This window comes from Tenrec ecaudatus, chromosome 2, assembly GCF_050624435.1.
Source record: "Tenrec ecaudatus isolate mTenEca1 chromosome 2, mTenEca1.hap1, whole genome shotgun sequence".
Lineage (NCBI taxonomy): Eukaryota > Metazoa > Chordata > Mammalia > Afrosoricida > Tenrecidae > Tenrec > Tenrec ecaudatus.
Window position 1 is genome coordinate 41,771,986 of NC_134531.1, and position 26,626 is coordinate 41,798,611.

The 26,626-nt window shown below is 42.1% G+C and overlaps 1 protein-coding gene across 1 annotated transcript in view; it reads left to right on the forward strand.

The window, feature by feature from the left end:
- The window catches only part of GHR (growth hormone receptor), a 312,451-nt gene that overhangs the window by 208,168 nt on the left and 77,657 nt on the right, over nt 1–26,626 (forward strand). The window contains exon 3 of the mRNA XM_075540981.1: nt 14,257–14,322. Within this exon, the coding sequence (XP_075397096.1) occupies nt 14,257–14,322 (66 nt within the window). The remainder of the gene's footprint in view (nt 1–14,256; nt 14,323–26,626) is intronic.

Sequence of the window (26,626 nt, forward strand, 5' to 3'; positions counted from 1 at the left end):
GTCCCGCCAAAAGCCTATGGGTGGGATATCCCTTCAATCTGACACAAAGAAGCACTGTGTGAGGTATCTGTGGTGAGAAGCAGCCACATATAGATTATCAATAAGGCTTGGATTGTTTCCTTTCCATCATAGCATCGCCATATTATGCATACTCCAAGCTAGGATATAAAACCTACTATGACTTTTAGGCATTGTCTCACCCCATAATTACAAATAATTTAAACATATTCCTTCCAGAAAAAAATATTGGCCATAGAAAGCATATTTAACCTGCCTGATATCATTTTTCACTTTAAATTGAAGTTCTGCAATTTGATTGGTTTAATTATCCATCTGGAAACTTGCTCTCTAGTTAGATTTAGATTTAAGATTCAGGACTCCTAGTGAATATTACTCAGTGGATCCAAGAGTTACAACAAACACAACTAAAAGGACAAAGTTCATAAAAATAAGCATTACCCAGCATGTCAGTGCTGGTCCGCCACCTTATGCGCCCCATGCGAAATCCTTCGCTGAGCTGGTTCCGTATTAGCCACAAAGCAGTTTCAACAATTCCTTTTCCATCTGTTTTCAGATAGCGACTAATCTATAAAATACACATGAATTTCTACTGAGCCTCTTTGTTTACAAATAAATTTATAATCTGACATTAATATTATACAAACACCCATATACTCACAAGGGTAAGGGAAAAAGTATTGTTACTGGGGTTTTGATTATACATGCATGGATTTATTATAATCAAACACATTTAAACATGTCTCTCTTCTCAGTAGATGGCTACATACTGGTTCTCTCAGTAATCTCGCATTTGGGTGCCTTAAAAAATAAGTAGATAGAAAGATGATAGACAGGTGGATAATAGATACATACATAGAGAAAGCAAAGTTTGATCAAGACAATGATTTCTCAGGGGCTCTGCTGAGCCAGTTAATTTCAAGACTCAGAGGTCAGCTTAGAAGGTTTAAGGTTTAATATGCCTCCTTTTTTGGTGTTCCAAAGGAGTGAACTGGTAAATTTACTTGAAGGGTCAGGGGTGATCACAGGGGCATATTAGGAAGAAATTTTAAGAAAACAGAAAACTAAGTGGGTGAGGAGAAGGTCAAGAACAGTTTCCCTAGGAATATTTTTTTCATCATGACAATTTGCCTGCTGATTCTTCAAGGGTAACAAGAGCTGTTCTATGAGATTCCATTAGGAAGCCTTACCCCACCCACTCTATAGCCCTGATATTACCCCCTTCAGACTTATTTTGATTCACAAAACTCAAAGAACATTGAAAACAGCACAATTTGAGTTACTCATGGATGGTGGAAATAAAACAACACAGAATTACACAGAGAATGATTTAGACATGAAAACATTGCCTTTGTGTACAGTCCTAGCTGAAAGATATGTCAGTAAATAATAGCATCACATTTTTATAAGCTATTTCATATATCTGACCTTATATTAATGATTTTGGACTAACCCTTGTTTTGATATGCTAAAAAAAACGTGCAATGAGGAAAAAAAGAAATTAAATATTCTTAAATTGATTGTGGTAATGATTTACAATTCTGCATGATATACTTGAACAACTGAATTGTATGATATGTAGATTATGTGCCAATAAAACTGAAAAATAATTAATTGAATAATTACATAGATTTCTTGACAGACTAAAACCCAAATGCAAACTCACTGCTATCAAGTTGATACTGACTCACACTGACTCTAAACCCCACAGATGGCTTTCAAGACCAGTCTTTGTGGAACAGACAGCCTCCTCTAGCTCCAGAATAGAAGATGGTAGGTTTGAACTGTTCAGCTTGCAATTAGCAGTCTAGTGCTTATCTGATACCAGAGGCTACTGAAGGAGTCTTAGAACCACTTTGAGCTAGACATTGGGCTGCTAACAGCAAGGTCAGCAGTTCAAACCCACCCATTTTTCCACAGAAGAAATATGAGTCTGTGTCTGTTCCCATAAAGGTTTGCAGTCTCAGAAACCATATATATATATATATAGTTGCTGTGAGTTGGAATTGACTAATGGCAATGAGTTTGGATTTATTTGGTTTAAGGCTGCTATGTATAGAGATAGAAATTATACACCGAAGTGCCTACTTTCAAATGCCATCATTTAATTCAGGGGAAAAGGGAATAAAATTATACATAGTAAGTAATGAAGCACAGGACCTACGTAAATATCATGAGCTGAATAAATACTAAATTAAATTATTTTAGATGCTCTTACTATGTTCCAGAGGTTCTACTAAATATTTCATATATATAATATTTATGAATTATTAATTATATAGGTAGGGAGTACCTCTGATCTCCTTTTTGGAAAAAGTAAAGAATAGTTTAATATTAGGAAAGGTGTGCGCCAATGTTGTGTTCTTTCGCCATAGTTATTTAATATGTGTGCTAAGCAAATAATCAGAAAAAGTGCACTATATGAAGAAAACAGGACACCGGGATTAGAGGAAGACTCACTAATAACCCTAAAATATGCAAGTGGCACAAGATTAACCAATACATCACATTGAATCAATCTACTGCACAAGACCTCTTCAAAGTGTTGAAAAGCAAGGAGGTTACTTTGAAGACTAAGGTGTGCCTGACCGAAGCCATGGTGTTTTCAATTGCTTCCTGTGCATGGGAAAGTTGGACACTGAATAAGGAAGACAGAAAAGAATCCATGTATTTGAATCAGGCCACTGGAGAAGAATATTGGAAGTACTCTAACTTTCTGGTAGAACCAACAAATCTATCTTGGAGGAAGTACAACCAGAACGCTACCAAGAAGCAACATGGTGAGACATCATCTTATTCACTTTGGGCATGTTGTCGGGAGAGACCCATCGCTGAAGGACGACATCGTGCTTGGTAGAGTGATGGGGCAGCAAAAAAGAGGAAAGTGGGTTGACACAGTGGCTGCGACAGTGTGCTTGAAGATATAAGAACAGTTGTGAGGGTGGTGCAGGACTGGACAGAGTTTCATTGTTGTACAGAGTCATGATGAGTCTGAACCAACTCAACAGCGCCTAACAAGAACAGCAGCACAGCTCTGCTTGCGGCAAGTGAATAGGGCTTGAAGTGCTTAGGGATGCGGATCAAAGGCTCCAGCCTTCGTTATGAATTACATCTCAAGATAAAAACAAAAATCCTCGCAACTGGACAAAAAAATCAACATCATAATAAATGGTTAAATGACCGGAACGTGCAAGAATTTCATTCCACTTCGATCTACAATCAATGCCCCTGAAAGCTGCAGTCAGAAGATCAGTGCATGGCATTGGGCAGATCTGCTGCAAAGACAAAAAGCAAAGATTCCCGTTGAGGACGAAGGTATACCTGACCCAAGCCAGACTATTTTCAGTTGTTTCGTATGAAAATGAGAGCTAGATAATGAACATAGAAGACAAAATAACTATCAAAGTCTTTGAGGAGTTGTGTTAAGAATATTGAATATACCATGAGCTTCCAGAAGAACAAACAAATCTTAGAAATGAGGATGGCCAGACTTCATCTCATGTACTTTGGACAGATTTTCCAGAGGGTCAAGTTCATGTAGAAGGACAGCATGCTCAGTAAAGCAGAGGATCAGCAAAAATGAAGATCCTTGGGAAGATGGATTGGCACCGTGACTGCAGCAATGGGCTCCGAGATAGCAATGATTGTAAAGCTATGTAGGATGGGCCAAGGTTTTGTTCTGTTGTGTATCGGGTCAGTATGAGTTGGAACTGCCTTAACAGCACCTAACAACGACTCAAAATGAATGGTAAATTGGGAACACAGGCCAATAGTTAGGAAGGTGCCAGGTAATGAGAAAATTGGTTCTTCTCGGGCTCGGGATCCATTTGTGAGCACAGCATGAAATGACCCTGTAGTTACGTTAGTCTGTTCACTCCTATCATAGCAGGAAATGGACCTCTTGCTAGGCCTCATACACATCTTAGGACCTATGTTCTTATTTCTTCCGGGAATGTTCTTCCACAGAGCATCTATGTGGCTTCCTAATTCCAGTGCCTAGCATCGTACCTCTCACATAAAAGGTACTTAATCATATATTGTGAGGGAATGCATGGACTGCTGCTCTGTATCTATAACCCAAACCAACTACAATAGAATAAAAGTAGTCCATTAAAGCCATGCATCAGGGAGACTGACTCCAAACCCTCCTTATTTTCAGCTATTGAGTAAATAATTCAAGTGAAATTTACACCAAAATATAGGGGGAAGGATTGGCAGAAAGATCGCAACTCCAATTGATTGGGGTTCATGTCATCAGTAACTGACATGGCAAGCAGTCTAACAGGGGTTTCCTGTCCTGAGGGTTCTGCACTTCTGTAACCCCAAATCCTTTCTCTTATTTCTCCTTCCTCTATAGCGAATGGGCCTTCTTGCTAGCCCTCAGACATTATCGTCAGGCCTATGTTCTTGTTTCTCGCTGCCTGGAAAGTTCTTCTACAAAATATCAATGTAATTCACTCCCCTTAGGGCTGTGAGAATCATTCCCTGTATCATCTTACTCCTCTCAATGCCTCAGCACTCACACACAATAATTCTATGAAGACCACTCTCTCTAGCTCTCCAGTTCCTGCTTCCCAAGGGACAGGAATGTGTTCAAGAAATGCTGGCTAGAAATGGAAGAGCGAGGCTTGGCAAAGAGAGACAGAATGGCAGGAACCCAGACCAGCCTGTTTATAAAAGATGCCTTTGCCCAGAGGGGAGGAACACACCTTAAAACCTCTGCCAAAACATATACTTTCTTAAGCCACCCTTTAAATGTGTGTGCTTCTGAAATACCACCTTGTCTGAACAAGAAGATTCATGAATTTGCCAAAACAACCAACTCTCTGGACTGAGCAGTCACTACTACCCAACTCAGCCTCGTAAACAAGGAACGGGTCCTGCACAACTCAGTATCAGAACGTTAGCTCACCGCTGTAGCCCGAACCAGGCATATGCAGCCATGTAGGGGACAGAGAGGGAGCTCAGGAAGCTAAGCAAGTGTATATTTTACAATTTCTCACTGAGCATGAACAAGCACGGACTAGATGCTATGAAAATCCATTAATGAATGCTGGGTTTGCCACAAGTTTCAGTGAGCATGGTCCCAGGAAGAAGCTTGTTTGTAACAATGGACAAGGTGCCTTTGAAGAGTTTCATAACTGATAAAATCAAACTAATAATAAAAATGAAGGCATTCATAGTGTGACACAGTGCGGGTACAGATAGTGAGAAGGGGATGCTTTGTGACATATGTAACCTTTGTTATTGAATTGCAACAAGTTGCTGGACAGGTGTATATGGCTTTGGGTATATATTTTCATCGAAAATAAAAGTAAAGGCATACTACCTCACAACTCTAGAAAGACCCTACTCTTTATCTAGTAGAATAGTTAGGTAATTTCACTAATATATACAGAGCCCTCCCTATAGCTAAGGAATTATGCTCGTGCTATAGGGTATCAAAAGGAGAATGAGGTATGATTCTCACCTTCCAGGAGTTTATCATCCCTTGAGAAAGTCAGATAACCAAGCCAAAACCAAACCAGTTGCTAACAGGTCTTTTCCAATTCTTGGTGACCATAGGTAGGGAATGGTTGGCTTGATCCAGGTAGGAAAAATGACGAAACACCAAGAATAGAGAGATGAGTTCCAACGGGAAGAAAAATGTTACATGCTTCTTGGAGAGTTTCAAATTGACCTAAAAAGGTCAATGGGATTTCCAAAGATTTGGGTGGGAGAGGTGTGAGGACCTTAGCCAGTCACACTATGAGTAATGGGAATCTTCAGGTTCCTTGTTTGTGAAAAGGTAGCTGATACCTGCCAGGCCAACCTCATAATTAGTGAGGAATGCTAATGGATGTTGCATATTTAAGTGTTTGGGAAACTTGCATATCCCTTTAGATGGAAGGTAAGAAAGCTTTGAAGCAGACTACTGTGTCTTTCTCCTGTGAAATGGCTGGTGAGTTCAAACCTTTGGAGTGACTGTCAGGCACTCTCACCATTGTTTCACCAGGAATTCTGGAGAAAGGTATACCCCAAAATCCTAAACCTAAGCCACCAAGTTGATTCAGACTCAATGACCCTGTATAGGGTTTCTGAGGTTGCCAATCATTATGGAAGCAGATAACCTTATTTGCCTCCTAGGGAATGGCTGTTGGATTTGAACCCCTGACCTTGAAGTTAGAAAGAAGTCCAAAACTTACCCGAGAGCTCCACCAGAGCTTTTTGTGAGAGGTGTAGAGGGAGATAAAAACTAGAATAGTTAGTTGTGGCCAGACCACAGAGGAGGGTTTATTTCCGGGAGCATTTAGGAGTCTTTGAGCAGGAGGTGATGGGATCAGGCTTGTGTTGGGGACAAATCATCCCAGGCAGCAATGTGAAGACTGAATCAGAGCCTCTTGTCTTCCACCGTATGAAAAGGAATGAGAGTCTGGGCGAGATGCTAAGCACCAGACACACAAAGCAGAGGCTGAAGAACAAAGATATTGTAAGTGAGAGTTAATGATTCCAAGCACTATCTGACTACATCTTGACAAGTCACGTCCAAAAAGTCTGTAGAAGTCTTTGGGGCCCTTGGAAGCCCTTCAAGTCAGTGGCAATACTGCAGCTGCTCAAAATGAAACTGAAGCAGCAAAGAGGCTCTTTAGAAGTTCTAGAAACACCTGGAACATGGTAACATGCAGATGCCTGGCTCATTTATTCAAAAATATCTGTTGATCACTTTTGATACGCTATATATGAAAGTACATCTCTCCTTATGGCCAAATATCAGCCAAGGCACCTAATTCTACCACCAAAAGTGCATTAAAGTGTGCTAAATCAACTTGGCTTATCCAAGAGTATATACAGTAAATTCTTAATCGGCATGAGACACTGCTAGTTCATGTGCACCGAAGTCATTATATCACTTGGGATCCTTGCTTAAGTTCTCTAAGCCTTCCTTTATTTCCTGATTTGTAAACCGAATAGGATGAAATAACCTGTCTCATAGAATTGTACCAGTTTACTGATTGTCCATGGTTCTGACTCATGGCACCCTCCTGTGTGAGAGTAGAACTATGTTCCACAGAATTTCAAATCGCTCATTTTTCAGAAGTGGATTGTCAGCCTTTCTTCCAAGGCTGCTCTGGGTTGACTTGAGCCTCCCCCCTCTCTATTAACAGCCAAGTTCTGACTCATTTGCATCATCCTGGGACTCCTAGCTCATAATTAACCATCCCTCTACCTTCTGTTACTTCCCATTATATCCATTCACAAAATTAAAGGGAATTTTGTTTATTTTCTAAGCCTGTACTGAACTGCTCTCCCGCCCTGTGCTGGCACCTCTTCTGGGGGTCAGAACCGTTAGCAAGATAGAGACTAGAGGTACCCAACCTCTTGGCAGCAAAATGCTGTGAAAAGCATGCCTTACTGGCTCCTAATACCTTATCAGTTTGTTCTCTGCCTGGCCATAGTTATTGATAGCATGATCTTTTTATCCCACATGGTCAAAAGAGACTGGGATTTAAGAAAACCTTATTCCTCTACTGCTTCTATTGTCAGTCAGTTCTGTGTGTCTCTGAGCAAATCCTTTTATACTCCCCGGGCCTTACTTTTCCCCTAAATAAAGTAAGAGACGTGACTAACATTCTCAGATCTGATTGCTAACATGTTCTCAACAGTGGTCTTGAACAACTAGCTCTAGTTCTCCTACTAAGGACGCTTTGATTTGTAGCCATTTGCCAATTCCCGTGGTGCAAATACTCCTGTAGTGACTGGTTTCCCATCCATACCATAATGTCATTGAACACAACAGTGAAGAGTTGTCAGCTCAGACACCCACCCTCCTCTACTAATCAGAAACCTCAATGGTTTATGAATGGATTCACAGGTATTAATAACATGTAAGACAACATTATTAGGGAAGAGTCATTTCTGTTTTCCCCCATTTCAGATAGACCTTGGAATCCTCTCTTTGTCTGTCCCTCTGGTTCCAGTCATTTGCCCCTGGCTGACCTCAGCCAATGCCAAACTGTGGTTCTGTTGGCACTTCACTGGTTACTCTGGGCCCTGGGACCACATGACTCGGAGGGCTCCCTTACCGCCTGCTGCCCGGAGTTGACACTCGCAGAATGAAAAGCCGCTTTGAGGGTAGCTAGCTGCCAGAGGATCAAGCAAATCTGCCTTGGAAAACGTGCAGCCAGAATGCTCCCTAGACACAAGAAGGTGAGATTTCACCTCACATATGACGGACCATGGCCTGGAAACAGCATCCTGCTGGTTAAAGCAGAGAGTCAGTGAGAAAGAGGAAGGTCCTCAATGAGCTAGACTGACACAATGCCTTGCAACAATGGTCTCACGCAATTGTAAGGATGGTGTCAGGCAGGCCTGGGCAGTGTTTCCTTCTGCTGTATGGGTCATGATGAATCAAAATGAACTCAAGGGTCTCGAACCACAACCGCTGGGCATGAGGTTTCACTGTGTTTGCAGCAGGGGGAAGAAGAGCAGGGGGAATTTCTGAGCCATCACACGCAAAAAACAACCCCAAAGATGCAGGTGATTACCACTCTGCTGCTGAGACCCAGGCCAGCGCAGCCCCCAAATGCATCTTGGATGTTGCTCTCAGGACTCTTCTTAAAAATACCAGCGAGAAGATCTTCATGATCCATTGATTCCCTTGAGATCCACTGATGCTCAAAAAATTACATTTACAGCAAAATCTACCTGCTGCAAATTTCTTAAAGCATGGATTTCTTTTCAGGAATGATACCTGTTTCTCTTGCAAAATTGTGTCATACAGTTTGACTGAAAAACCACTTTTAAACATTAAAGAGAGATGGAACCCCCGGCATCATTTCATGCTTGCTTTATCATGACGGTGACTATTGCTATTCATGTCAATTCTCTGAGAGCCGTGGTGGCATGAAGGCTACACAAAGTCAGCAGTTTGAAACCACCAGCCAACACTATGGGAGAAAGATGAGGCTTTCTGATACCTAAGGAGTTAGAGTCACGGAAACCCACATGATCACTTCTAACCTGTGGAGAATAAAACTATTGGGTTCACCCTACAGGTTCACTATGAGTTAGAATCAACTCAGTGGGTAAATTTCAAATTCTTTGATTTTAATTAAGAAATACCTTCTTAATTTTAATTAAGAGAGCTGGGTGGGCAATATGGTCTACTTGGAAAACCCAAAGATATCCTGTGATGATTACATGAATCCTTAGAAGCTGCCAACAGTCGTGACACATGCATGCTAGTACACTTTAGTTTAGAAGGAATTGGGCTTAGAAATTCAGTTACCCCAAAAAGTCACAAACGATTGGAAACTCACTTAGAGCTGTCCTTGTGCTTCGGCCCAGTTGACGAAGTGTGCCAAATGGTAACCATGACCAAGTCTGGTGGCTGGAGACCTGCTGTGTAATAGCACTTAACCTCAGGAGGGGAAAAGGAACGCGATCCCAGGGTGTTTGCATCTCACTTGGGTCCTCCTGAACTGATCCCTGAAAGGTCTTTCTGCCCAAAGCCTCAGCAACCTGGCCCCATCACTGTAATTTTCCAGAATACTAACAGCATTCTAATAAATCAATTCACATATGCTTTATCCAAAACCAAACTCACTGCCATCAAGTTGATTCTGATTCATCGTGACTCCTACAGAACAGAGTGAAACTGCCCCCTGTGGGTTTCTGAGCTGTAAATCTTTATAGGGACGGACAGACTTATCTTTCGCCCTTGGAGCTTTATCCAGCATCTCCTAATAAGCACAGCAAAGGAGTCCTGGTGGTGTAGTGGACTACAAATTCAGCCGGCTAACCACAAGGTCAGTAGTTTAAACCCACTAATCTCTCCATATAAGAAAAATGAAACTGTCTGCTCTTGTAAAGATTTACAGTCTTGGAAACCCCAACAGGAGGTCCTGTTGTTTTCTATACTCACCTCCAAGGGCTGTGAGGATAACAATGGAACATCCATAAAATATGCATTACACAGTGACTGGTATATTTTGAGCACACATTAAACATAAGTTTTCCCCATTTGTATGGCTGAGGGTGCTGTCAGTGTGATCTGGCAATCAGCTTGAATTTGAACCTGATGGTAGGAACTGGCAGACCAAGGTCGGTTTTTTAAATGGAATGCTCTTTAGTAACAATGATGACCATTTAAAAGAAAGACAGGACAGGAAAGCAAAGATGAGTCTGCAAAGAGCTTTCGAGGCAGAGAGCCTAGTAGAGAAACTGTATAGAATGTGGCTAAGGATAAACGATTGGTGTTTTCCCTGAACACACAGAAGGAAACATCGGCCCTGTGCCATCTTCACAACTGTCATTGTGTTTGAGCCTATCATTGCAACCATGGTGTCGATCCAACTCATCTCTCCTTTTGGCCTCCCCTCCATTTCACCAAGCATGACGTCCTTCTCCAGGAGAGCTGGAGTCTCCTGATAATATGTCCAAAGTGCATGAGACCAAACATCACCATTTTTGCTTCCAAGGAGCATTCTGGCTGTACTTCTTCCAAGATAGATTTGTATTTTTCTTCTGGCAGTCCTTATTACTCTCAAATAGACTCCAAAAAGACAGGAAATTTTGTCAATCAAGCTTGAGATTTCCAAGGGGAGGCCTAATTTGCTAAGAATAAGCAATTTTTATTTGAGTCCCATTTGAGCCAAAGTTTAAAAACATTCATAACTCATCTCCATCTGCCTCATGTATTTGTCTGATTTTATTAGTCTGTTCAGTGGAATCGCTCGGTGAATACTGGGTTACAAGGACTAAAGGACACTTGATTCAAGGAACTCAGTACCTTCCACCCACCAGCAAATAAGCAATGTCAGCAAGGGCTGTAACAGCAGTCCCTTGGAATGCTGGACTGTCCAAGGGAGAAACAGTATCCTCTCCCCATCACTTAAAACTCCTAGTAAATATTTACTAAACATCCTATTAATAAATGGTATCCCTATATATCATCACTGAAGCCGCAGTCTATAATGGCTTTAGTAATCTTTGTTACTGTTTGAGCCATGATTTTCTGCTTCTAATCACCCCTCCTTTGCTGTACCCTCTCTGCTCAGCACCTCTGGATATGAGACACGTGACTTAGGCCCTGATTACAATTGCCAAGGGAGCACAATGCCCCCATGTTTGAAGACAGCACATTCTCACAAGTTGGCTTTGCTTTATTGCCAGCGCCCTCTGGGCACTGCTGTGACTGTGCTCCAACCTCCACTGTGCCATTGATTCCTTTGATGTGCTGATGTACCACATGTTGTGGAGGGTGTTAGCTGAGTGACACTTTCTTGCCTCATGAAAGTGTCATCAGATCCTGACAGCATAAAAGGGGAAGTGCCAGATGTTAGTTTGTGAGGAATGTAAAATCCTGGTTTGTTGAAGCATTAGGGTGAGTGGACTGCCTCTGGCCTTTTCCAGCCTGAACTCTGTACCTCCCCTGGAAGTCCCATCCTATAACTGACTGCTCGATTCCTTTTCAGCCAGCTCTTCCACCTTACTGCTCAGCTGAGACCCAGAAACTCAGCTGTTGGTTTTCTCAAGTTCAAACTGAAAATTGAGACAAGTTTGCTGGATAATTTTGACCAAAATCACACATGCATTTTAGGCCATCTCATGACTCTCTCAGTTTCCCATTTTTCCATTGAGCTGTTAAATGTTTTCGAGAAGTACAGAATTGTAAGAGAAACAGGCCATTCATGGTTGGAAGTCATGAAAATTTACCAAACCTTCAGTTTAGGGTAATGAGCAATGAAGTAAATTTGTCTCTTATTTTTTTAGCAAGGAGTTGGGGGAGGAGGGAGTGCGAATCTAAATGATAATAGATAATAACAATGATGGTGGGTCAGAAAAAGAAAAAAACACAAGCTCAATTCCACCAACTCATAGTAGCCCTCAATTGGTCAAGGGCTCCTTTGGGTTTCAGGATCTATACATCTTTTAGGAGTAGAGAGCCTCCTCTTCTTCCCATGGAGTACCTGATGTGTTTAGACTGTTGACCTGGAGTTCAGCGGACTAAAGCATAATCCGTTTTGCTACCAGCGCTTCTTGTGGTAGATTTGAAGGAAGTGTCAGAAAATGCAGTTTTTCTTTCTCTCACCTAAAAAACAATATGACATGTCAGCTGCTCTTGCACTTGGGAACAAATTCATTCAATGGCTGAGTGGAATTTAGAGAAAAGGGAAAATAAAGCATGCTCAAAATTGATATTATTAGCTGTTAGCTACCGTTGAATTGTCTTCAATCCAGGCAACTCCATGTACAACAGAATGAAATGCTACCCAGTCCCATGCTGACAATATTCTGTTGAGATCTATGGGGTTTTTCACTGGCTAATTTTCAAAAGTAGAAATGCCAGGCTTAGTTTGCCTTAACTTGGAAGCACCCCTGAAAGCTCTCCACCATGGGTGACCCTCTGGTCCTTGAAATATCTGTACCTGAACTTCCAGCAGCATCACAACACACATGCCACCACAGTATAAGAAAATTTCAGTGGGTGGTCATCAGCAATAGCAGCCAGGCAAAATTGTGAGATTTTAATGCACCTAATTTCACTTGCAAAGCCACTCTCAGGAATCACAAACTCCCAGACTAAAATAACAAAAAACAAAATAAAACAAAACAAAAAACCACCTACAAGGGTTCGAATTGTGTAGCTTTTAATGGAGACCATCTAAACTTCATCTGTTGGTCTCTGTGGACACCAGACCCCGTGGCTGCTTCCCAGAGAGCAGCCAACTAGAAGGCAGTAGTAGGAAAAAGTGCATTGAACAGTGAGTGGCTGAGGATCAGGTGGACAGGATTCCCTACCTGAAATCCAGAGAAGAGGTAGTAGAGAGTCAGCTCACTGTCTACTGCATTGACTTTTTCCCCTTTCTTTTTTCAAGTTAGAGAAACAGTTCTTAGCGCCTTATGCTGAAAGGTAGGCAGTTTGAACCCACCAGCTGCTCTATAGGTGAAAGGTGAGAGAGTCTGCTACCATAAAGATATACAGCCTCCAAAACCCTAGAAAACAGAGTACTCTGCCCTATAGATTTACTTAGAATAAGTCGAATTCAAAAGTGGTGGGTTTGGGTCTGGGTTTGTTTGTAAAGAGTCACTGTGGTCAAGCCTCAGCTTTCCCTACACCACCACCACCACCACCCACCACCACCACCCCCACCCCCACCCCCACCAGCAGCAGCAGCACCCCCAGCCTGTGGCTGGGCTCCTCATTCCCCTGGCATTCTCATCTTGTAACTGACCAATTAGGTCATCTTTCTGCAGACTCCCCTCAATGTCACTGCTGTTCTGAAGATTTCTGCAAAGAACCAAACTAAAAGCACTCCCTCTGATGTAATGCTCAGGGTGTCTTGGGGTGGGGGTGGGGGTCTAGAAAATGCTGTACCTTTAAGAATAAACTAGAAGTAGCTGAATGTGAGAGGATGGCGTGAACCGTTTACATTCTTCACTGGGAACCCAAAGAAGGGTGCTTCAAGTCGACCCAGAGCTGCTTCAGAAGAAAGTCTGGTGATCAACTTTCCCCACCTACCAAATCACCGATTAGTGTCTGACACACAGGGAGCAGCCCAGAGCTCGAATCAACTAAAGAGCGTTGGTAACATGATCTGATGTGGGATATCCAGTAGGAACACCTTCTCCCCAAAGCGCAGATATCGAGTGCATCCGAGATGCCCAGTGTAGTGACGTTAGATGGAGCACCAGTGACGTTGCTCATTTGCCATTTTTCCTGTTTGAGTGCTGGCTGATACTGTAGCCCAGTTCGCCAAATGATAACCTCTTCGAATACACAACCCGTTACCTACCCTGCATCATAAAGTTCTGTGTCTCTCTCGTCCAACTTTCTGTTTCCCTATTACTTCCCCCACTCCCAGAATTAGTCACATGCTTACTTTTAAAAGAATTTTGGGTTCTGACTGAGTGGCTTTTAGTACTGTTTTGAGAAAAGAGCTTGTGTTTCTCTTTTTTGAGATAAGCAAAGCTCAAGTTTGGACTCAAATAATATAGGGAGAGGAGACATTTTTCACTGTTCTTGACTGTCTCTAGGCATAAGACCAGAGGGGACTAAGCCCAGAGATTTCCATTGGCCCAAGTATTTATTATGTAACTTATTCTTCTTTTAAGAGAGCAGGTAGAGTTTTAATTGTTTTTTAAAAAGAATATTGGAAAAGGGGGCTAGGTCAAATTTATACTTTGGAAATGATCGTGTGATGGAGTCACATCATTATAGGGATCATAAATGACTTGCTTCTCTTTGTGTTCCAGCCACACCAGCTCTCCACGGCGGCGCATCCCAGAGTCTGCAGAGAGTCCATCTGAGCCCAGAGACGAGTAAGCAGTTCTGTCCTTTCTCTGCGAGCAGCCATAGCCCATAGCGTCTGTGCGCCATGTGCAAACTTCTGTGCTTGAGTATTTGATCTGGGATTTTGGTAACTGGAAGACTGACCAATGCACTGGCAAGCAAAAGAGAATATGCTTTGGGTTTTTTTTTTCATAATTTCTTTTTGAGCTTCTTTAAAAGGATGCTGCTTTATCTATTTTGTGTATGCCCAGAGATTAAGCAAAGTCAAATGGCGGGGGTCAGGGGGAGGAAAGGGAAAGGAAATAATTTATTGTGGATGTGAAGCAAGAAATTTTTTATGGAAGGAAGACCCACCCTCTTGTCACAAATCCTGTTTTAAGGAATCCTTATCATTTTGAAGTTCATTTTTATCTAGTGATCAATCACATTAGCAGAAAATTTAATTTGCTGCTCAACCAATTGCTTTGTGCTTTGAAATTTTTCCTTAGTCAGATTTCTCTCTTTTCCTGAAAATTCCTTTTGAGTCCCATCCCCACCCTTACCCACCCTTGCCAGCCAGCCCTTCGCCCTCTGACCTTCTCCCAATGCTCTGCTTTCTGTGTTCCATGGAACGGTCTCATCACTCCCTGATAGCATTTCCTTCATGATATTTTGATGTGTCTGCTAGTGTCGTGCATAGAAATAAATTTTGTGAGTCCTGTGCGAATGAACGTATTTTATTGAGTATGCAGCCCATGATTTCCACTCAAAGCCCAAACTAAACTCACTTTGATGGCATCAATTTCCACGCACAGCCTTGTCCCTGGGGGTTTCCAAAACTGTAACTCTTTCTGAGTGGAGCTCACCTCCACTTTCTTCCCTGGAGCTGGGAGCTTCCAACTGCTGACCCTATGGTCAGCGGTCTGACATGCAGCACGGTGAATCACCCAGCCTGTTTTAGGCTGCTTCTATACCCCGCACATCACCCCTGCCTGCACCCCAGATGACTATAATATAGTAGGTACCCCTTTAATTACATTCCTAGGAATGGATATTTTTCATCAGCCATGTAAATGTTGAGTTCAAATTATGCAATAAAAGAAGTGAAGACATTCTAGTTAATTGAATTTAAGCCATTGCTGTTTCTGTTGATAATTCTGGTGTCATGAAACCATAATTTAGATTTTATGACTAAATTGCAGAGTAAATTTTAATGTGCGATTCAAGCATCATTTCCTTGGAAGTGGGCCAAAGGGAGGCTGGGTGGTGTTTTAAACAAATGTCATTCACTCATCAGCTGTGCCAGACCACAAACTCTTTACAATCTTCCTCTTTCAGAACTGCCTGACATGTTAATCTGCTCCCTAATTAACACGCAAGATTGTAAAAACTGTAGCTGTTTGGTTATAATTGGATTATACCAACCAGTAGTTCAAAGTGTTCATGTAATACTGATACCTGTTGTTACTTTCTGCAAGGAAACAGAAAGGAATCTGTCTTGGATGTCTCAATAATGGTTCATGTTCTCTCTCACATTGAAACCCTCCCCCTGCTACACACACCAATAATGCATTGCCTTCCAATTCCCCATCAAGGGAGAGCATAATTTATTCAAACCATTGTCGTTCTCAGACTACAGCCTCTGTCCTAGTCTCCTGGTGCTGCTGTAACAAAAATGCCACACAGAGGTGACTTCAAAGGACAGAAATATATTCTCTTGCAGTTCAGGAGGCTGAAAGTTCAAATCAGAGTCTCAGTTTTATTGAGTCTTTTCTTGTCAATAGACCTGGGCATTCCTGGGTTCTTGGTGCTACTCACATGAATTCTGTCGGACTTCATACAGGCCTGCGAACCAAAAGGTTGGAGATGTCAGTTCACCTAGAGAAGGGTCTCTGAAGAAAGCTCTGGTAATCTATTTCTGAAAATCAAGTCATTGAAAATCCCACAATGCACAGCAACCTATAGGGTTTCTAACACAAAAGCCAGATGAAATACAAATAGTGGCCCAAAAGAATAGGTTTACAGTTCAGAGACTATACAGTTATTTTAATGTTGCTGATGAATTTCTAGGATCCGCCAACTGAACTCTTGGGCAATCCTTTCTACCATGTGTATCTGCTTAGTGACCTAAGTTCCCAGAAATGGTTCTTACCTTGGCCTATTCTGACAAGAAAAAGAAAAACAGATACTCTGAAAATAATTCCTACTATAAAAAAGACATGGAAGTGGGGCTTTAAATGAATATTGCTAAGTAAAAGACACATATCTGGAAAAGGGCTACATGCTCTGTGAGACCAATTACAAGAGGACTTCAAGACATTCATGGAAAAATTCCATTATCTTTTAATTTCATTCCTCCATGAACTTTTTGAAAATCCCTCATATATGACACACTGGAAAAGACAAAACTATGAAAGTCAAACCCATTGTTACTGACTGGATTCTGACTTGTGGCAACTCTACAGAACTGAGAAGAATGGCCAGTCAGGTACCCAAGGCTCGAAATGCTGACAGAAGTAGAAGTCTGCATCTTTCTCCTGCAGAGTGACCGGTGGGTTCAAACCACTGTCCTTTCAGTTAAAAGCCAAGTACTTGACCCCTGTACCACCAAGACTCCTGGAAAAACCAGAGAGACAATAAAAAGATCAGCTGTTACTGGTATTCTGGAGGGCAGGAAGGGGGATAATTGGGTAAAACACAGGGCATGTTAAGGGTAGTGGTACTATTCTGCCAGATACTATAACAGTAGACACACGACATGCATTTGTCTGAAGAAAGGGTGCTGAAGTGCTTAAACACGGCATCTCCAAGTCTCCTGATAAAAAACAACAACAAGAAAGGGGTGACTTTCAGTCAAATGCTCCCATTGAAGTGTTTTATTAATCGTTTTATTGGGGGCTCATACAGTTTTTACATGCAAGCTAATATGGGTGAATATTAGCTTTCATTTTTCTAATTCATGTCAATTAGCAATAAAGAGACACGTTCTTCATTCATTACTATGTAATTGGAACCTAGAACAGTATCTGACACATAGTGGGTACGAACAAATTACAAAGAGGCTTCAAAATTTTCATAACAAAATTCCATTTTCTTTTTGTTCCATTTTCCGCAAATTTTTGAAGCCTCTTTCTGTTTCTTACAGAAATGCATGATCTGCAAGACACACATTCTCTATGCCTATGAGACTAATATTCAATATCTAATCGGCTCAGAAATCAGATAGAAAATGTTAACATGCTATGAGCTAGTCCGGAAAGCTGTCTTGAGATGCTTGGGGATGTACCATCATTAGGCACACCAGGTGAGGTCATCCAGGACCCTACTATCACCACCAGCAGGTTAGCTCTCATGATTTTGCCAAACCAGATTCTCAAATTATGAGTCACCAGAGTAACCGTGCTTGCTGAAAGTGAGAATGACTTCAGGCCCTGACTGATGAAGATCGAAAAGTACATCCTTCGGTACGGATTATGACTCAATGTAAGGGACACCAAAACCCTCAAAACCAGAACAATAGGTAGCATCATGGTAAATGGAGAAAAGGCTGAAGTTGTCACAGATTTTGTCTTTCTTGGGTCCACAATCAATGCTCATATAAGCAGCAGTCGAAAGATAAAACAGCACGTTTCATTGCATAAATTTGCATAAGATGTCTTTAGAGTGTTGAAAAGCAAAGCTGTTCCTTTAAGGAATAAGGTGTGCCTAGCCCAGTTGCTCCATATTGCCTGTGAAAGTTGGACATTGGATAGGCAGACTGAAGAAGAATCGGTGCGTTTGAATTGATGTTCTGGCCCAGAATACGGAAAGAACTATGGACTGCTAACAAGACAAACAAATCTGTCTTGGAAGAAGTATGACCAGTGTGCTCCTTACAAGCAATGATGGTGAACTTTGTCTTCCATAATTTGGACATGTTGTCAGGGAGACCAGTCCTTGGAGAAGGACATCATGTTAGGTAAAGTTGAGGGTTAACAAATGAGAGGGAGACCGGTGGAGCGACAGCATGGCTACAACACGGGGCTCGGGTACAGAAACAGCTGTGAGGCTGTGACAGGCTCCGACAGTGCTTCCTTCTATTGTGCTGGGGGGGGGGTACACCTAATGATAAAAACATCCTAACTGGATGAAGATTCCCACCTCTGATACCTTCTTATAGACATCCTTTTAATTGGATTCTTGTCCCGTCCCGCGGGACATCAACAACATGGATACCTGAAAGAGGGACTGGGAATGAAGATGGGCAAGGGTGCGAGAAATGGAGGCAAGACAGGAATCTGATCAAGCCTCATTTATTGAGCTGAGAGCAGAGGTTTAAATAGCCAGCAAAGGGCTGGCACCATTAGGTCACATGTAAAATAAGGTACAGCTGAGGTAGCCAATAGTCGTGCATCTCTAAATAAGGAAGAAATGGCGGGCAACTGATCAAACAGGTAAGTATGCTAATGAAGCATACCTTACACCTGGGGGGAGATGCCACCAGTCATGTATTGACCAATGAACATAGCAGCTGCTAGTGAAAGAGCACCAATCCTAGCAAGGGTCAAGACAGCCACCCTCTGGCGGGAAATGAAATAAAGGGCAGTAAAATCTCAGGGCAGTTTGTATGGCAGGAAACTGAGAGTAAATTCATAAAGGTCGTACATGGCTTAAATCCAGGGTGGGGGGATATGCAGTTCCTTACAGATTCTTGTTTAATTTTGCTTTTTGTATTTGTTTGGTTCGGTTTTTCCCTTCATTGCTTGGTATTTGGTAATTGCTCAGTGAAGGATATTGTAATTACAACTCTCCCATGGCCTTGTATGGTACACTATACCATAAGCTTAGTTTTGACTGTAAGTGTAGTATCTTGACCACACTGCTAAGAAATGATATAACATTACTGTTGAGAGCCATCTGAGTAGAAAACAAAATGCAGAGCTTACACTGGAATAGTGGTTGTTTTCATCAGCAGCCTATATAAACCAGGCTGATTAGTTACTTGCAACCACAAGTTTTATTTATGGCATCAAGAGTACAATAAAATCAAGAGGAAGAATAAAAATAGAAACACTCGTTTTAGAAGTCTTTCTATAATGCTCACATTTCTAGGGTCTCATGTAAAAGTGTAATGCAGAGCAGAGAAGCTCTCGAAGGAAAGAAGGAAACACAAACAAAATCATAAAGAGAAAGCTGGCCTCAAAAGCTCAGCTTACGAGATTGCCTTTCCCTTCTTTTCAGAGTCAGCAGGACCTCACATAGGTGTACCTACTGCCCATTGGCAAGGTTTCTTTCCTGAAGCGTGACTTTCCTTCCTGTTAATAGCTTTACCTAAGGGTCCTAAGTTTTAATAACTAAGAGAGCAGAATGTTCTACATCTTGACAGGGATGTTGATGACACTGTAGGCATTTGTGAAATCCATAAAATCTACATTTAAATGTGGGCATTTCGATGTGTGTAAAGTGTATCTCAATTTTCAAAAGCAAAAAAATCCAGAGGTTTCCAGCAACCAGAAATACAAAGTAGAAAGAGCATAGTCAGAAATATGACCTACGGTACCTTCTTCAGGACTTAAAAGCCATATGCTTCATGAACCTTCTTTCTTATTTTGAAATTTGGGGAATATTTGTATTTACACCCTCACCTTCACAGCAAGCAGGTGTCACAAGGATATGCAGTCCCTTGACAATTCTCTATTAAATGCTGTCTGTGGCCAAGTTGATTTTGATTCCTAGCAGTCCTATAGGACAGATAGTTGCCCCATAGGATTTCCTAGGCTGGGCATCTTGACAGTAACAGACTGTCACATCTTTCTCCCATGGAGCATCTCGGGCCTTCAAACCAACCACCTTTTGACTAGCAGCCAAGTGTGTAAACACAGCAGCACTTGGCCAGCAAGTGCTGCAGGACTTTATTAACCAACAAGAGTTCAGATTACCACCTCACCGAGGTTCACTCCTCAGAAAGGAAACTGTGGGCTGCTCAAAATAGTACAACAGAGTGGCAGGAAATTTCTGTCACTTAACCAGACTCCAAGGTTATTTTCTAGGGTAAAAGGGGCCATGGGCAGCAGTGCAGGGGGTGTGCATATGTGTGCGTGTGTTGAAACACTGGGTGACACAATTGGATACGAAACTAGCTCCTCACCAGAAGGTTGATGGTTAGAACCCACTGAGAAGGCCCTCCCTGGTGCAGGGGATTCAGCATTGGGTTGTTAACCAAAAGGTTGGTTAGCATTTCAAACCAATCCAAAACCAAACATGAGGTAGTCCACTTCTGTAAGGTCACCGCCTCGGGAACACGACAGGTGGTTCCACTCTTTGCTGTTGGGGCACTGTGAGTTGGCATTAACGTGACAGAAGTGGGTTTGAGAAGTGCCTCAGGAAAAATGCCTGGCAATCTACTTCTGAAAGGTCACGTCCTTGAAAACTCAATGGACGTCAGTTCTGCTGCACACATGGAGTCCCTATGAATCAGCATTAACTGGACAACATCAGGTTTGATTTTTTTGTTAGATTGTTTGGTTTGGTTGTATGTGTTTATGTATGTATTTTAGAAGCTAGAGGGGGAAATAATTTGTCTCCCTGACTTCATCTCTATTACTGGCTTTTTTCAAAACCCAAAGCAAAATAAGGACCCCTGGCCGCATTTTGTTAGGAAGCACAGGACAGCAGAGATTTGGCTTAACCTTGTCTCATCCCACTTCCTTGGTCCATGCCTGTTAATAAATGCGAACCAGTAGTGTTAATGTTTCCTTGTTAGGTGCCACGACTCGGTGACCCTGTGCACCACAGAAGGGAACACCACCCCGGCCTGACCTCCTTCCTAGCAAGTGTTCTGGGTGAGCCCTTGTTGCAGCCGGTGCCAGGCCATTGTGTTGGGAATCTTCTTCTGTTTCCTACTTCTTCTCTTTGGCCTACTTTACCAAAGAGGATGTCTTTTTCCAGGGATCGGTCTCGCCTGATAACCTTTCTGCTATAGTTTATTGTGCCAGCCTGGCCGATAAACACAAGTAGGATTAACTGAAGGGCAGAGGGATAAATGGCTCGGTGAGCCTCGCCTTGCTTGTTCTGTGCCTCAGTTTAAAGGGGTACACTACCTGTGGGATGCCTAGCCTGTGTCGCTGTAAGTTGAGGTCCCTTTAAGCCCACACAATTGGAATGTTCATCTCTGGAGCTGGGGACCAACAGTTGATGACAGTTGGGGACCTGCCTTGCTGTTTGCTGCCTGGGTATATATAGCCCAGCTCTCTCTACAGAAGGGGACTGGCAACTGGCAGCTCTCAAAACTTGAAGGACTGCTAGTGTCTCACTGCTTTCTAATTTAACTGTTAATTTCTTGTATTATCTATCTGTATATTATGTAACGGTTTATTTCTTGAATTATATATCTATCTTTATAAATATATTTATATATAATTACTAGCAATCTGGTTTGTCTCTCTAGAGAACCCTGTCCAATACACTGTCCAAAGTACATAGCCTTGCCACCCTCAATTATAAAGAGCATTGTAGCTGAATGACTTCCAGAATATTTCTTTGTTCTTTTGGCAAACCATGGGACTTTCAACATTCTTCAATGACACCATAATTCAAATGTTATCAAGTCTTTGGTCTTTCTAGTTCACATTAATACTAATGATGGAGGTGAATAAAATTAAAGGCTCCCTATACCTGTTGAAGAAACTCAGATGGCTGTTATTTTCAGATTTGATTTGTTTTTGAATTCACTTGTTTTGAAGCATCTTAAATTGTGACAGCTTGCAAATCCAAGAGTCCTTAATTACCCTCCTGGTGTATAAGGCAATGGTATCGATTACATCAGTAATTTATCTGATGGCATAGAATTTGAGGTACTGTTGAGATGGGGAGTTAATGCGAGTATAGTCTAGCTGTGAATTTATTTCAATCTGTTAGGTTTTTCAGAGATGTGAGCTATTTCAATTAATAGGTTATATTTAGGGATGTGAGATTTATTGAGGATGGGAGATCAAAGGAGGTGACGTGAAAGGAATTTAGGACAGTGGCATAGAGAAAGTTTAGAGCCAGCCCTTTGTCTGAAGCCAGGGGACTAGCCAAGCAGAAGAGAGCTGATAGGGACCACGGGAACCTACACAACAGAATGGGAAAGGGACATGAAAGCAGACACATCATCAGACTGCATTGAAGTTCAGCAAAGAAAGAGTTAATGACACAGGCAGAGCCACCAGAATTAGCACCAGGGGTCCTCCTGAAGGTCAAAGACCATCTACACAGTTTTCAGGTGCCCATGATTTGCTTCCTCGGGAAATGTGAGTCCTAAGTTCAAGAGCTACAGTTAATTTTACCGTAGAGCCCAGTTAGTTCAGTCGGGTTTCCACCTCGAGTCTTTCTGATATGTTCTTTGGAGGATGCCAAGTTCCCTGAAAGGCTAGCATCTAAGGTCCTCAGAGTGCTTAGTTCAAGGCATGGTTCACCAGGGGATAGATATAGACTTATTCAAATTGTCTATGCAGGAACATAGAACTGAGTTTGTTCTCCCCTCAGGTTCCCTACAATTCTTGTTTAGCACCCCTACTCAATGTGAGGTTGCTCCTGCCCATTTACCCACCACATCTATCAAGAGACACATACATGCCTTCTAAATGTGGGTGCTCCCATCTTCTGGTCTTACTTGATTTTCCAGAAAGGGTTTCCTCTCATTCCTGTGGAGTTTCTGTTGATATAAGGTTGTCCCAGTGTTGTCTAGGATTCAGTGGATGGTCTTTTCCCTTTCCCCTTCTTGAAGGAGTGACCACAGCCCATGTGAGGACCCCACTTTCGAGATTCATCTTCTGGTGTGCATATTGGGGGGTGATGTATGGCTCATGGCCCATAGGCAGACTTTCTACCCCTTTGTTGGGGAATTGGTCTCCAAGATTTGTTTAACTGGTGTTTCTCTCAATAGTAGTGAACTCATACAATATTTATACTCTTGTGATTGACTGACTTCACTCAGCTTAATGGTTTCCAGATAGTTCTATGTCATGTGGTGCTTCATGCTTTCATCACTGTTTTTCATGGAAGTGTACTATCCCATTGTGTGTATGCAGCATTGTTCATTTATCCATCCTTCCACTGTTGAGAATTTGGTCTGCTTCCAGTTTCTTGCTATTTTGAACTGTGCTGCTATGAACATGGGAGAACATACCACTTGTCTTGTGTCTTATTTTGAGGGGTGAGTATATGCCTAATAATGCTCTTGCTGGATCTTTGGGATTTCAATTCCCAGTTGCTTTGAGTATTGCCATATAGTTTTCCATAGTAGCTATATGTATTTTCAAGTCCACCAACAGTGTATACGAGTTCCATTCTCTCCACAACCTCTCCAGCATTTGCTCTTTTCTGGTTTTTGTTGTTGTTGTTTTTAATTAGACTCGCATTGTGAGTGCAAGTTGATATCTCATTGTGTTTTAAGTTTGCATCGCTCAGATGACTAGTAGTCATCAACATTTTCATGTGTTTGTTAGCCATTTTTATTACATTTTTGGTGAACTGTCTGTTCATGTATTTTGCCCATTTCTTAATTGGGTCATTTGTTCTTTTCTTATTGAACCGTTCTGCAGATTTTAGTAATTAGACCCTTCTATGATGTGTCCTTGGTTAAACTGGTTTCTCAATCTGCGAGCACTCATTTTATTTTGCTTTTAACTTCCATTTTATTCCTCATTATTATAATATTTCAGCTTGGAATATTAGAACTTCATACAGCATAAATTAAAAATTATAGTAATAATTTCAACTTGCAATTACAACAATACGAGAATAATAGCCAAAGGATATCATATGTAACCAACATATCTTCAAAGAGTAACAGGTTTTTTGTTTATTTTTTAATCATTTTATTGGGGATTCATACAATGCTTATCACAATCCATACATATATCCATTGTGTCAAAAACATATGTACATTTGTTACCATCATCATTTTCAAAACATTTGCCTTCTACTTGAACCCTTAATATCTGTTGCTCTTTACCCCCTCTCCCCAGTCCCCTCTACCTCATGAATCCTTCGTCATTCATAAATTATTATTTTGTCATATGTCACACTGTCCAACATCTCCCCCTGCCTCCTTCTCTGCTGTCCCTCCTCCAGGAAGGAGGCTATATGTAGATTCTTGTAACCAGTTTCCCCTTTCTACCCCACATTCTCTCTACCCTCCAGGCATTGCCCCTTTCATTACTAGTCCTGAAGGAGTCATCTGTCCTGGATTCCCTGTGTTTCCCGTTGCTATCTGTGCCTATGTGCACCCTCTGGTCTAGCCAGATTTGTAAGATAGAATTGGGATCATGATAATGGGGGAGAGGAAGCATTTAAGAACTAGAGGAAAGTTGTATGTTTCATCTTTGCTACGCTGCACCCTGACTGGTTCATCTCCTCCCCACAACCCTTCAGTAAGGAGTGTCTGGTTGGCTAACATTGGGCTTTGAGTCTCCACTCTGCACTTGCCCACATTTTCAATTATATGATTTTTTTGTCCTTTGATGCTTTATACCTGATCCCTTTGACAGCTCGTGGTCACACAGGCTGGTGCGTTTCTTCCATGTGGGCTTTGTTGCTTCTGAGCTAGATGGCCACTTGTTAATCTTCGGGCCTTTAAGACCCCAGATGCGCTATCTTTTGATAACTGGGCACCATCAGCTTTCTTCACCACATTTGCTTATGCACACGTTTGTCTTTATTTATCATATCAGGGAGGTGGGCAACCATTGATATGATGTTTAGTTCTTTGATGTCTGATAACTGGTCCCTTCTGCACCTTGTGGTCAGACAGTCTGGTGTGCTTCTTCCATGTGGGCTTTGATATTTCTCAGCTAGATGCCGCTTGTTTATCTTCAAGTCTTTAAGAACCCAGACACTATATCTTTTGATAGCTGGGCACCATTAGCTTTCTTCATCATATTTGCTTATGTACATGTTTGTCTTCAGTGGTCGTATCAGGAAGGTAGGCACCCACTAATATGAGTTTTAGTTCTTTGATGCCTGATAACTGGTCCCTTCTACACCTCATGGTCAACCAAACTGGTGTGCTTCTTCCATATGGGCTTTGATGCTTCTCAGCTAGATGGCCGCTTGTTTATCTTCAAGCCTTTAAGACCCCAGATGCTATATCTTTTGATAGCTGGGCACCGTCAGCTTTCTTCACCACATTTGCTTATGCACACATTTTTCTTCAACAATCATGTCGGGAAGGTGTGCATCCTGGAATGTCAATTTAATAGAACAAAGTGTTCTTGCATTGAGTAAGTCCTGGAGTGGAGGCCCAATGTCCATCTGATGCCTTAGTACTAAACCTATAAATATATGCACATAGATGTTTCCCTACACTCATATAAAAATATTTACATATGTATATTCCAGTCTTTGGACTTCTATAAATACCCTTTGTCACTTAGTTTTTTCCTCTATTTCCTTTTACTTTCCTCTGTTCTACTCTCATGCTCAGCCTTCATTTGGGTTTCAGTAATTTCTCTAGACTACCTTGCCCTTGCTGAATCCCTACCAAGACACTCACACCCTCCTTACTACTGATTTTAGATCACGTGTTGCTCCCCTGTCCCTGGGTTGGTCAGCACCACCTCCTTGCCCCCTCCTCCCCCTCTCCCGTGTTCCCCCAGAACCATTGATCCCGTTGTTTTCTCCTCCAGACTATTCACCCATTCTATCTTATTTTAGATAGATCTGTAGTATACACCAAAACTCAAGTCATTGCAAGATAGGCGATGAGTGAGAACACAGCTATGACAATAAAAAAAGGAAACCAATTGCCCATAGAAGAACAAATTAAAAGAAAAAAATTTTAAAGAAAGAAAAACCTGTAAATAGATCAAGGTCTGATTTTTTTCTCTAGGCGTGTCCTTCAGTCAGGTCCAATGGGGTGCCATGCTTTGGACCCAGAGTCTGGCCTTTGTACTCCTTTGGGGGCTGCAAGGTTGCTCTGTCACATGCTTTTAGTGGTTTGCCTCAGTGTCGCAGGGTCAGTCTGGGCCAGTCCCGGCCCTGAGTCTCCAGTGTTGGCCCCCTTAGGGTCCTGGGCCATCAAGGAATGGCGTGTCTCATAGTGGGATCAGCCATATTGTCCACTGGGTCCATTGGCTGTTCAGAGCAGGGATAGCGTACTCCAGGCCTGATGGGCCAGGATGTGCTCGACTCTCTCTTCCTCCCCCTTCATTTGCTCCCATTTGCTCTGATCAGACATGCCCCTCTCCCCTAGCTGCAGTTTCAGTGCCGTCCTCTCAGGTTAATTCTTCTGGGGTGAGTGGCAGTTGTCCATGTAGCTGGTATGGGGGCTGAGCCCTCAGGCCCCTCCATTGGCTCCCCACTCCTTGCCGGCACCCTGCATTCGTCTGGCAC